General features: G+C 33.9%; 2 protein-coding genes across 7 annotated transcripts; both read left to right on the plus strand.

Annotated features, from left to right (window-relative positions):
* On the plus strand, nucleotides 1-1,232 carry LOC107608515. Its single transcript, XM_016310285.2, has 3 exons — nucleotides 1-737; nucleotides 992-1,031; nucleotides 1,072-1,232. The coding sequence occupies exon 1, from the start codon at nucleotides 222-224 to the stop codon at nucleotides 732-734; it is 513 nt and encodes a 170-aa protein (XP_016165771.1). The 5' UTR covers nucleotides 1-221; the 3' UTR covers nucleotides 735-737; nucleotides 992-1,031; nucleotides 1,072-1,232.
* On the plus strand, nucleotides 5,336-11,539 carry LOC107606354 (serine carboxypeptidase-like 17). 6 transcript variants are annotated; one of them, XM_016308410.2, is made up of 13 exons: nucleotides 5,338-5,628; nucleotides 5,746-5,957; nucleotides 6,323-6,399; nucleotides 6,659-6,884; nucleotides 6,976-7,013; nucleotides 7,779-7,877; nucleotides 7,987-8,073; nucleotides 8,163-8,306; nucleotides 10,566-10,637; nucleotides 10,717-10,835; nucleotides 10,931-11,044; nucleotides 11,138-11,183; nucleotides 11,266-11,539. In XM_016308410.2, the coding sequence occupies exons 1-13, from the start codon at nucleotides 5,450-5,452 to the stop codon at nucleotides 11,275-11,277; spliced, it is 1,425 nt and encodes a 474-aa protein (XP_016163896.1). In that variant the 5' UTR covers nucleotides 5,338-5,449; the 3' UTR covers nucleotides 11,278-11,539. The 6 variants fall into 6 exon arrangements, 5 of the variants coding, with proteins under 5 accessions (XP_016163896.1, XP_016163894.1, XP_016163895.1 ...); XM_016308408.2 differs by having other exon boundaries at nucleotides 5,339-5,628; nucleotides 11,282-11,539; XM_016308409.2 differs by having other exon boundaries at nucleotides 5,339-5,628; nucleotides 5,746-5,900; nucleotides 11,282-11,539.

Consider the following 12,080-nt stretch of genomic DNA (forward strand, 5'->3'; position numbering starts at 1 on the left):
TAATAATAATACGCCAACACGTTATTATCTGCGTAATTTTCTTGACCCAGCTTGCTCTGAAAAAGTCCATGGTAGCGTTCCCAGTTTCATATATAAATCCCATTTATTAGTGTCATTTTTCCACACTACTCGATCTTAGCTTGCTTTTGATTTTTGAAATTCTCATTCATTAAACTTCTTCAAAAAGGATAAAGCCATCAAAAACTGAAAAGAATTGAAAAATGAGAAACAAAGGTGCGCAGAACAAGTTGGTGAGGATCATAACCACACCTATAAGAGTTCTTGGAAAGGCGAAGGACATGTACGTTCGAAGCATAACACAGTGCGGTTACAGCGTCAGCTACGGCAACACCGGAGACGCGGCGGGGAGATTCCAGGCGGGGCTGCCGCGAAGCTACAGCGCCGCCACGTCAATGTCCGGTGCAGGTTCGGAGGATTACGCGGAGCTTGTGAGGGCAGCGTCGGCGAGGACCATGGGGAACCGAATCGACGTGGATTTGGTCCTGAAACTGCAACAAGAAGCTCGAGGTCGAGGTCAAAGTCAAAGTCAAAGTCAACCAGTGGGGTTGCCAAAGTCGGTGAGTGTTGGTATGGGTCGAATTGATGAGGATAAACCTTTTGATTTGAATGAAGGGGGTGAAGCTGTTGTGCCTAATTCTTACCCTAGAAGTAGAAGCTATGCTGTTGGAATTAGAAAACCCAGCCTTGTTCAAGGAATAATAATGGCTAATTAGTAGTTTTTTTTTTTTTTTTATCAAAGATATGAGACTCGAATCTGCAACCTCTTAATTGAGTATGAGGAGATTATGCCATTTGAGCTATTACTCATTCGCTAATTTGGAAAGATATGTGATTCAAACCCGCAACCTCTTAATTGAGTATGAGGAGACTATGCCAATGAGTTATGGCATAGTCTCCTCATACTCAATTAAGAGGTTACAGGTTCGAATCTTCTATCTTTGGTAAAAAAAAAAAACTGGCTAATTAATAGTTTAGGGTTACGTAATGCTACATGTTTATGTGTAATTACTTGCAAGAGAAAGTGTTCTTTGCAGGTATTATATATTCTTAATTATTATTGTTCTTCATGAAAATCATCCTACCGCTTTTCATCTTGTATAAATTTTGATAATTATTTCTTGAATTTTTTAATGAAAATTTGTGTGTATGCCACTTGAAATTACTTATTTTGGATTACTTTTCGATGAATGCATAGTTCATTTTGGCAAGTAGATTATTGATTTGATTGTTTTGCAATTTTCATTTTCTTTTATTTAATTTTAGGTTGGTTGTTATTATAATGTATATAATATGAATAGATGCTTATTTCGTTGCGGGAGACCGGCGAAAGAGTGAACTTGTTATGAATGATTTAACTGAAACCAAACAAACAATAATACAAAGAATTTATAACATCTGCTTAGTGCTGGAAGTGAGTCGAGTTGTGTTGACTTGGACTAAATTTAAGATCGACTCATAAAAATTGAGTTTGACTCACGGCTCGACTCATTAATAATTGAGCTTATTTTTTAAACTCAAGTTCGGCTCACCAAAAGCTTACGATCCCTGTACTCATCTAAGAGGTCGCGGGTTCGAGTCTATATATATATATATAGAGAGAGAGAGAGAGAGAGATTCGCGCGCTACACATCCATGTAACCAACGAGTGAAAACAAGCATTCGGCAAGGAACAACCAGAAACGAATGAAAACAGCAATAGAGATTCGCCTTCCTCCTCCTCCTTCTTTTTCGCGTTCCTTCTTCTTTACGTGTTTTCTCCTTATCTTCATTCTTTTGTTGTTATTGCTGCTGTATTTTTTTTTTTGTCTTTTCCTCTTTCTCTCTCCGGTGAAAAAGCAGTAGAAGGTAAGGAGGAAGAGTTTTAAATTGTACAGAACAGAAATGAACCAAAATGGTCAACTCCACTGAACCGAACATCATTCATGTGCTGAATAAAATGTCATAAACATTTAATCATCAAAGAAAAATATTTCTACATGCACAAGAACTCAATTGAACACACTAACAATCAAGTAAATCAAAATGAGCAACTCCACTGAACCGAGCAACATTCATGTGCTAAATAAAATGTCATAAATATTCAATCATCAAGAATAACATTTTTCCATGCAAAAGAAGTCAACTGAACACATAACAATCAGCTGAACCGAAATGACCAACACCACTGAACCGAACACCAATCATGTGTTGAATAAAACGTGATAAACATTCAATTCAATCAGTAAGAAAAACATTTCTGCATGCACAAGGACTCAACTGAATACATTAACAATCAAGTGAATCAAAATGAGCAACTCCACTTAACCGAGCAAAATGTTGGTGTTGTTGGTGATGATTATAACGAAAGAAGAAGGAGGAGGAGAAGAAGAAGAAGAAGAAGAAGAAGAAAGAAGAAGGAGGAAGAGGAAGAGAAGGAGAAATACTATTCTTATTGATTGAAAGTTGATCACCATTTATTCACTACATGAACATTGTTTGGTTCGGTGGCCTTTGTGATTTTGATTCACCAAATGAATGTTGTTCGGTTCGGTGGCCTCCTTTTACTTTGTTTAGTGTTTAAGATTATTGTGATAGCATGCAGCAATCATTTTCTAGCTGTCTCAACGTAATAACCTCATTCAACTGATTTGAAGTTGAATCATTCATTGTTTCCATTCAGAAGTGTAGATCGAAGAAGAAAACGAAGAAGAAGAAGAACGACGGAGCTTATTACGTTGAATTCAATGCAGATCAATAATAAAGAATGCGAGCAGAGAAGAAGAACGCGAATAGAGAAGAAGAAGAAGAAGAAGAACGAAAACGTGAGAAGAGAATAAGGTTTAAGTTATATGAGGTGTGTGTATAAGAAACGCGTAAAGGGGTTGGGGAAGCGCGTTTGATTGAAGTTACTTGGATAGCTTGGATGAAAAAATTACATGGATGTAGAACTTTTCTATATATATATATATATATATATAGGTGAAAACACAGGTGCAGTGGACTTCATGTGAAGTTGATAGTTGAGAGTCGTTAGATAATTTAGTCAAATCAGTCAAATCATTTAACCGCTCTCAGTAATCAACTTCACGTGAAGTCGATTGCATCTGAGTTTTCACCATATATATAATCGAGCCAGCTCACGAGCTAATAAGTTGAGTTTATTCAAATTCAAACTCAGCTCTTGACTCACTTCTAGTCCTACATGTGGTCCTATATTTATTGGGCTTATTTATTGGCAGATATTAGAATGAGCAACACAGCTCCTAGATCAAATTGATATAAAGGGAGAGAAATACAATATACAAGATCTAATTAAATTGGCGTACTCAATTGAAGCAAAAAAGAAAAGAAAAAAAAAACAAATAGCAACTCAAATAAAAAAAGCAAGATATATTTAATTATCTTATGTATATTACGTATAAAAATAATCCTCTAATTCGTTATTGAACACTCCAACCGGGAGTCTTCCGTTCATATCTGATACTACATGTTTAAGGGATAAGTGCTTTTTTCGTCCTCAAAATCTAGAGTCGAAATCAAAATCGTTCCGACCTTTTTTTCTTATTAAAATCATTCTTAACGTTACAAAAAATGTTATAAAATCGTCATTTTCTATTTTTTTGGACCAAATTACCTTTAACTATTAATAAAAATAATAAAACCCCACCCCACCCACACCCAGCATCTCTTCGTCTCCCCTCACCCCAAACCCACCTCTCACCCCACTCCCTCACCCTCTCACTCCCGAATTCAAATTTTCAGGCAAACTCATGCTAAATTATCAAAATACTAAGATGCCAATTCACTAGGAACGAAAATTATTGAAAAAAATCAAAAGCTGCAATACACAAAATTGTCATGAAAAAATGTTGCCGCTAACCATGATCAACCGAAATCAAAGAACCCTCTTTGGCAAAAAAAAAAAATCACAAAAAAAAGTAATCACTTACAACAGATCCTCATGGAAATTCAAAACCCAAGTACAAGTTCTTTTCCTCAATTGAATCCAAACCAACAATCAAAACCGACTTAAAGCCACAGAAAAATTATTGATCCCACCCTAAAAACCAAAAAAAAAAAAAAAACTGTTCATGGTCATCATCATCATCATCAACAGAAAATTCAAGCAACATGCACTTTGAATAATAATAAAAAAATTCAGCAATAACAATATTCCAAATTCAAATTTCAGCAACAACAATATTCCACAACAAATTTCATCAAAAATCCAGAAATTTCACAAAAAATCCAGTTCACAGAAGAAGAAGAAGAAGAAAAAGAAGAAGAAGAAGAAGCGGTGGTGCGGTGCGGTGGTGCGGCAGGACGGCAGGGCGGCGATGCGGTGCGGCGTAGCAGGACGGCAAAGCAGCAGGGCAAGGCGGCGGTCCCCCTTCTCTCCCCTTTCCTCCCCCCCTTTTTCTCGCGGCTTCCCCCCTTCCTTTCTCTCCCCAGTTCCCACCCCCTTTTCTTCTTTTTTATTTATTTATTTTATATTTATTTTATTTTATAATTTTTTAATAATGAAGGGTAATTTAGTAAAAAAAAAATTGAAGTAGAAAAGGACAATTTTATAACGTTTTTTAACTTTGAGAATGATTTTAATAAAAAAAAGAAGGTCGGAGACGATTTTGATTTTGACCCAAAATTTTGGGGACGAAAAAAGTACTTATCCCACATATTTAATAGTGTCATATGGATTTATATTTTGTCTTTTTGTTTATAAATTTTTAAATAATAAATATTTATTTTTAATAGTTCAAAAATAGGTCATACCAGATCATTTGTGAAAAAATAATTTGTAATTAGTTTGAAATGCTAGTGGGTTGCCAAAAATTTATACTTACATAGAAATTGGACAGAAACAATTAAAGTCCAGAGGAAATGGACAAGACTCATTAGAAGAAAAATGGTGACTATATCTCACCATATGACCATATCTCATTGGTAATTTATTGATCAACGACAAATTTTTAAATAGAATTCAGTGCTGCGTCGGATTAATCTTTGACCTGTTGGGCTGGAGGATACCGTGGAAAAAAAAATAGAGTGAATACCCCACCCGGTCCCTGACAATTACCTCGAAAGGACAACGAGGCCCCAAAAAAAAAAACACACAATCCGTCTCCTGATATTTTTTTTTGAATTGACGTGCCAAAAAAAATTAATTTTTGGCATAAGAGTTTCGTTGTCCTTTCGAAGCAATTGTCAAGGACCGAGTTTGAGTTTTTTTGTTAAGGGTCTCGTTGTCTTTCGAGTTAATTGTTAGAGATTATTTTGGATTTTATTAAAAAAATATGACCATACCTCACCATGTTAGTAATATCATGTATAACATTCCATAAAATAGTTGGTCCAAGAAGAAAAAGACACATTCCTTAAAAAGTTAGAATGGATAAGGAATATGGATATAGAGAAGTGTGGTGCCGGAGAGTTAGCATAGGAACTCAAAATGGCACAGCTTAGTTTGTGTAATTGTTGTAGTGGCGGCAGAAGCTCCTTGTCTCAAGTTTTAATTGTCTTTGCACTTGTGTTAGAGATCATTTGCTCTTTTCAGCTTTCAACATCTCACTCCATAGTGCAATCCCTTCCTGGATTCCAAGGACCCCTGCCTTTTGTTCTTGAAACTGGGTGGGTATATTATGATTCATTAATTCCTAAGTCATGTTATGGTTATTATTCAATAATGATTGAATTCAAACTATGAAAATATGCATTACGTTGACATGGCATGGCTATGGCAATAAGGTATGTGGGTGTGGGTGAAACTGAAGAGGAGCAAGATGGTGAAGTGTTCTACTATTTCATTCACTCAGAGAACAACCCCAAAGAGGACCCTCTCCTTCTTTGGCTTACGGGTGGCCCTGGTTGCTCTGCTTTTTCTGGCCTTGTCTTTGAAGTAGGTAGGTACATACCAAACACCAAAGGCTACGTTACAGAACAGGATACGAGACATAGAGGTACAAAATCGTATTTGATAGAGGAGACATGGATAGATACAATGTATTTAAAGACATTAAATTAATATATTTTGTGTTCAAAAAGAACACGGAAAAACTAACAAAAGATACAATTTATTTTTTATTTTTTTATTATTTTTTTAATTTTTTATTACTATATTTTTTGTCTTAAATTTTTTGAATAAAAAAAATTTAATTTTTATAATTTATTTTAGTTTATCACCAAACAGAATATAAAAACACAAAATTTTATGTTTCTCTCCTATGTCTTGTTTTCGATTTCTTGTCTTGTCATGTTCAGCGAAAGGTAGTGTATAATGGGTTTAATCATATTTTTTGCATATTATATATGCGTATTGTTACAGGTCCTTTATCATTTATAAACGAGGAATACAATGGGAGCTTGCCAAATCTGGTTTTGAAGCCACAGTCATGGACAAAGGTTTAGTATTAGGTGAATACTTATAGGAAGTAGGAAAATGTTTCATGTGAAGATAACAACAGAAAATGATAAATAATTTGACATATTTGACTAAATTGTATCAACATCTTAACTATAATCTTTAATAAAGACATCTTCACGTGATTAGAAAAGTATTATAGTAAATAGATGTTTTAACTTAAAGTTGACCAAGTCAAATTAAACAAGTTTAATCTTGCTTTGAGAAAATTGATCATGTTTGCATGGTTTGGGTGGTCGGGTAAGCAGTGTAATATTCGTAGATTTACCTGTGGGTGCTGGATTCTCTTATGCCAAAACAGAACGTGCTGTTCACCAAAGTACCCGGAAAGTAGTTCAAGATGCTCATCAATTTCTTAGGAAGTGGCTGGTTGATCATCCGGAATTTCTATCAAATGAAGTGTACATTGCGGGCGATTCAGTGTCTGGGCTTCCCATTCCAGCAATTGTTGAAGAAATTTCAAATGGTTAAACTCCTCTGATCTAAGCTTAAATAATAGGTAGCTAATGGCCTAATGCCCTCCAATTTCTGACTGTTCAATCTCTCTATTTTCGCAGGAAATGAAGGTGGCGTCCAGCCACATATAAATCTCCAGGTTTGTGCGTTTAAAAAAAAAACCTGCTACATATACAAGTCTTTTTGGCTTACAAGTCTTATAAGTCCAACAAAACACACGCCTTACACTCCCACATTCAAGAGTAAATAAACGTACGTTATTCAACCATTTCCTGTTTCTAAAGCGCGCTACTCACCATGCATTATGAACGACTCTTCTTCTTCTTCCTCCATGAAAACAAGTTTCTTGCCAAATTTGAAGATAATGGAACTTCAGAAATACACCCAAACGGTTACAGGAATTCACCCAAACGATTATAGAAATACACCCAAAGGATTACAAAACTACACCCAAAGGATTTAAGAAATACACCCAAAATTCGTTGAATTACACCTTATGCATAATTCAGAAATCTTTCTCTTTTTCCTCCTCATCTTCTGCTGCTTCTTCTTCTTCAAAAACGATTTCAGAGCTTGATGTCAAAAAATAATGGAAATCGAGAATAACGAAAAAAAACACAGAGAGAAAAGCACATAAATGAAGAAGGAGAAAGAGAATGCAAGAAACGAAAGTAAAGAAGAAAAAGAGGAAGAGGAAGAAGAATGTGCAGCAAGAAGAAGAAGAAGAAAGTGTAGTGAAAACGTGCAGTTCGAAGCGCGTTAATATAAATGACTTGTAAAGACTTGTATAAAAAAACGCTTGTATGTAGAGAATTATTCTTAAAAAAAAAAGGTAATAACAACCTGTCTTTTTATATGAACTTATAATTTCAAGTAGATTGAATAGAAATGTTATTTTGTACAGGGGTACCTGCTGGGGAATCCCTTTACAACATTTACCGAAGATAACTATGCAGTAGCATTCAATCATGGCATGGGACTCATTTCTGATGAATTATACGAGGTAAATCATTTACTAATCAATTCTCAATAGGTGTAATTAATAATATTTCTTATTTTTGTTTTAAAATGCTAACATACATATCCGAATTATTTTGGTGCAATAAAATAAGTCACTAAATAGGAACTGTAAAGGAGAGTTCATTAATGTAAACCCCGGAAACAAAGCTTGTGTAAGAGACATGGAATCATACAAGGAGGTAAGCCAGCAGCCATGTATTGTTATCATTGCTTTTGATGAAACATCTGAGTGTAAATTATAAAGGTTAGAAAACTCGTGGGTCCTCAGACTATTTCAGGAATTTATGTATGCCACATTTTGGAGCCTAACTGCGAGTTCGCCTTGCGTAAGGCATGGAGGAGGAGATCTCTGACTCTAACTGATCAGCTCCACAAGTTTCCGATCCTTGCAGTCCCACCCTTAAGCTGTCGGGTAACTTTTCACACCTTCAAATTTCATTAATGGAAGAGTTTACATTTAAATAAATTATTCCCGTGAAATTGTCTTCATACGATAATGATAGTTAAGTGTTAAGCTCCATTTTGGTCCCTGAAATTGGTGAGATGTACTGATTTAGTTCATAACTTTTCAATTGCTACAATTTAGTCTCTCAGGTTCAAAAAAGTACGCCAATATAGTCCCTCGTATTTTTTCAGTATCGGAACTCAACGCCGTTAGTGACGTGACTCAAGTCTTGCCACGTTAGATTATTAACGGCCCGCTGAGCTAGAGAAAAATTCCAATAGCACTGACTTAGTCCTTTTTCTTTTTTCTCTTTTATAACATAAAACAGAGAACGTTCTATCCAATCTTCTTTTTATTGTTCTTCTTCTTTGTTGTGCAAAGTTGCTAGTATGGGATGATGATTTCAGGTGGTAGCCAGAGTTTTATTCATTCAACCGCTAGGGTCCAAGTCAAAGCAGAGCACCAAGAGTACCAGGGTGGTGTGGCTGCAGATGTCGCCCTGTTCTCTGCTGGTCAATGACGGAATCGAATCCTAATAAGTCATTTTTTGGATGCCCGAACTACAATATAAAAAACCATAACTCAACCTTTGTGGGCAAACACAAAAACCTTAAATCCTTTCTCAACCTCTACAGACGCCGATACACACTTTGCGAAAACCAAAAGGTGGCCACAAACATTTTTTTTCTCTAGCAACCTTTAATTCTTTTCACCATTGGATGGGATAATTTTTTTTTTTTTGAAGTTCAGTGAAGAAAGAGAAGATGAAGTGATCAAAAGGGAGGAGTGTAATATTTTAGTATTGTTGAAACCCTCAAACAATGTCATTTAGTGCTTTCTTTAGTCTAAAACGCATACAACATCGTTTTAATATGTCTAGCATGGCAATGTTTGAGCCACATCACTAACAGTGTTGGGCTATTGCGATAGAAAATACACGAAGGACTATATTGGTGCACTTTTTTAAATCCGAGGGACCAAATTGTAGCAATTGAGAAGTCAGAGACTAAATCAATGCAACTCGCCAATCTCAGGACCAAAATGGAGCTTAACTCGATAGTTAAAGATCATTAGATTGTAATTCAGTTATATATGTCAAACTATCTAATGATTTTTGCAATATCATCTTCAAATGATAACAACTTCATGTAACTAATTACCTTAAATTTATTGCTAAAAATGTATCATTTTAAATTTGATGAATGCTACCCAACCCCCTCTAAAATAACATGTAAGTTACCCTTTATTATGTGTCACATTGTAATTGGTCCTTATCTTAACCATAGTTGGAGCGCCAACGTCATCACTATCTACTGCTCTTCCACACAACCTCTCTTCTTAGTATAGCCAGCGCCTCTTTTTGCCATGGATCACTTCTTACCCACATAATTAATGGTTAATTTGGTTATTAAATTTTTTTATTAAAAAAACATATTTTTATTTAATTACGTGATGGAACATATATATATATATATGTAAAATATAATATAATAAAATAAATCTATTCAAAGTATTTAAAAGTATAATTAAAATCAGAAAAAATATATTTTTTCTGATTTTAATTATACTTTTAAATACTTTGAATAGATTTATTTTATTATATTATATTTTACATATATATATATATATGTAAAATATAATATAATAAAATAAATCTATTCAAAGTATTTAAAAGTATAATTAAAATCAGAAAAAATATATTTTTTCTGATTTTAATTATACTTTTAAATACTTTGAATAGATTTATTTTATTATATTATATTTTACATATATATATATATATGTAAAATATAATATAATAAAATAAATCTATTCAAAGTATTTAAAAGTATAATTAAAATCAGAAAAAATATATTTTTTCTGATTTTAATTATACTTTTAAATACTTTGAATAGATTTATTTTATTATATTATATTTTACATATATATATATATATGTTCCATCACGTAATTAAATAAAGATATGTTTTTTTAATAAAAAAATTTAATAACCAAATTAACCATTAATTATGTGGGTAAGAAGCGATCCAAGGTAAAAAGAGGCGCTGGCTATACTGGGAAGAGAGGTTGTGTGAGAGGACAGTAGATGACAATGACGTTGGCGCCCCAACTATGGTTAAAATAAGGACCAATTACAATGTGACACATAATAAAGGGTAACTTACATGTTATTTTAGAGGGGTTGGGTAGCATTCACCTTTAAATTTACTATTTTCCACATCCCAGAGTCATGCATATCTACTATGTACCTATTGGGCCAACTTTGAAGAGGTTCGCAAGGCACTAAACGTTCGAAAGGTATAATTGATTCGTTATACACGACGGTAACTTTAAATGATGTATATATATAACATGAATGGCTAACTCTTTGCTTCAGGGTAGTATAGGAAAATGGCAGCGCTGTAACTATGACATACTTTACAAGCATGATATTCGAAACAGCGTCCAATATCATGAAAATCTAAGCAGTAAAGGCTATCGTTCATTAATATACAGGTCGATATCATTAATTACTTACTTTTGCTTCCATTTACCATTGGATGTGTATAATTAAATTGTAAATGTGTATTCTTTTTTTTTTTTTATAATAGTGGGGATCATGACATGATAGTTCCATTCTTGGCGACCCAAGCGTGGATTCGATCTTTAAACTACACCATCGTGGATGAGTGGAGGCAATGGTACGTCAATGGTCAAGTTGCAGGGTAAGTGATATGTGCTCAAACTCCAAACTTGTTATACCATTGTTGTATTTGCATAACTATCTCAGAAGCTAAATCAATCTCATAATTTGATAGATATACTAGGACTTATTCAAATCGGATGACGTTTGCAACTGTGAAAGTAAGACCCTTTTTAATTCCTGCAATAAATTGCCTCATGCAATGTTTATCTAATTAACTTCAATTTAACTGTCGTTTTGGAGAAATATTTTTAACCAGGGTGGAGGACATACAGCTACTGAGTACAAACCTGAAGAATGTTTAGGCATGTTCATTCGGTGGATATCTAAAAGGCCATTATAGGAATACCCAGCAGAGCCAAGGTGGTAGTGTACCTATGCTACGAAGAATAATCACTTTGTACAGTGAATCTGAACTTGTTTGGATAAACTTCTAAAAAAAGATCTTTTTTTGATTTATTTTTTTTTAAAAGATCTTATGAAAAAGTAAAAGTAATTTTATGTTTGAATATCTCATGTAAAGATCTTTTTATCTATTAATTATGTTTGGGTGTAACAATATAAAAATACTTTTTTCTTTATTTATTACATAAAAAAACATATTTTTTCTAAGAAAAAAAGATCTTTTAAAAAAAGATGTTAATTACGACTTCTCAAAAAAGATGTTAATCACTTAGAGAAGATATTTTTTTAACAAAATAATAGCGCCCAAACAAGCACTTAGAGACAATCTAAAATAAAATCATTTTTAACTTGGAATGATTAAGTGCTTTTTGTAAATAAATTAGCATATACAATGAGAGTGGGACAAGTGATTGAACATGAATGAAAACAATTTTTGCTGGTTGTTCTCTGGCTTTTGTCTTTAGTTCCCATATAATTGACACATAACGATGTATGAAGTGTTTAAGCGTTTCTGTAATTAGAATTAGCAGATGCAATGGAACAAGTGATTAAACACGAGTTTTGTTATCTGATTTTCTGTCTTTGGCTGCACTGCACTCAACAAGGCCCGGCAGGTAATTATGCTAGCAAAATTGATTAAATACAGTCGAAAA

The sequence above is a fragment of the Arachis ipaensis genome, chromosome B07 (assembly GCF_000816755.2).
Source record: "Arachis ipaensis cultivar K30076 chromosome B07, Araip1.1, whole genome shotgun sequence".
NCBI classification, from domain to species: Eukaryota; Viridiplantae; Streptophyta; class Magnoliopsida; order Fabales; family Fabaceae; genus Arachis; species Arachis ipaensis.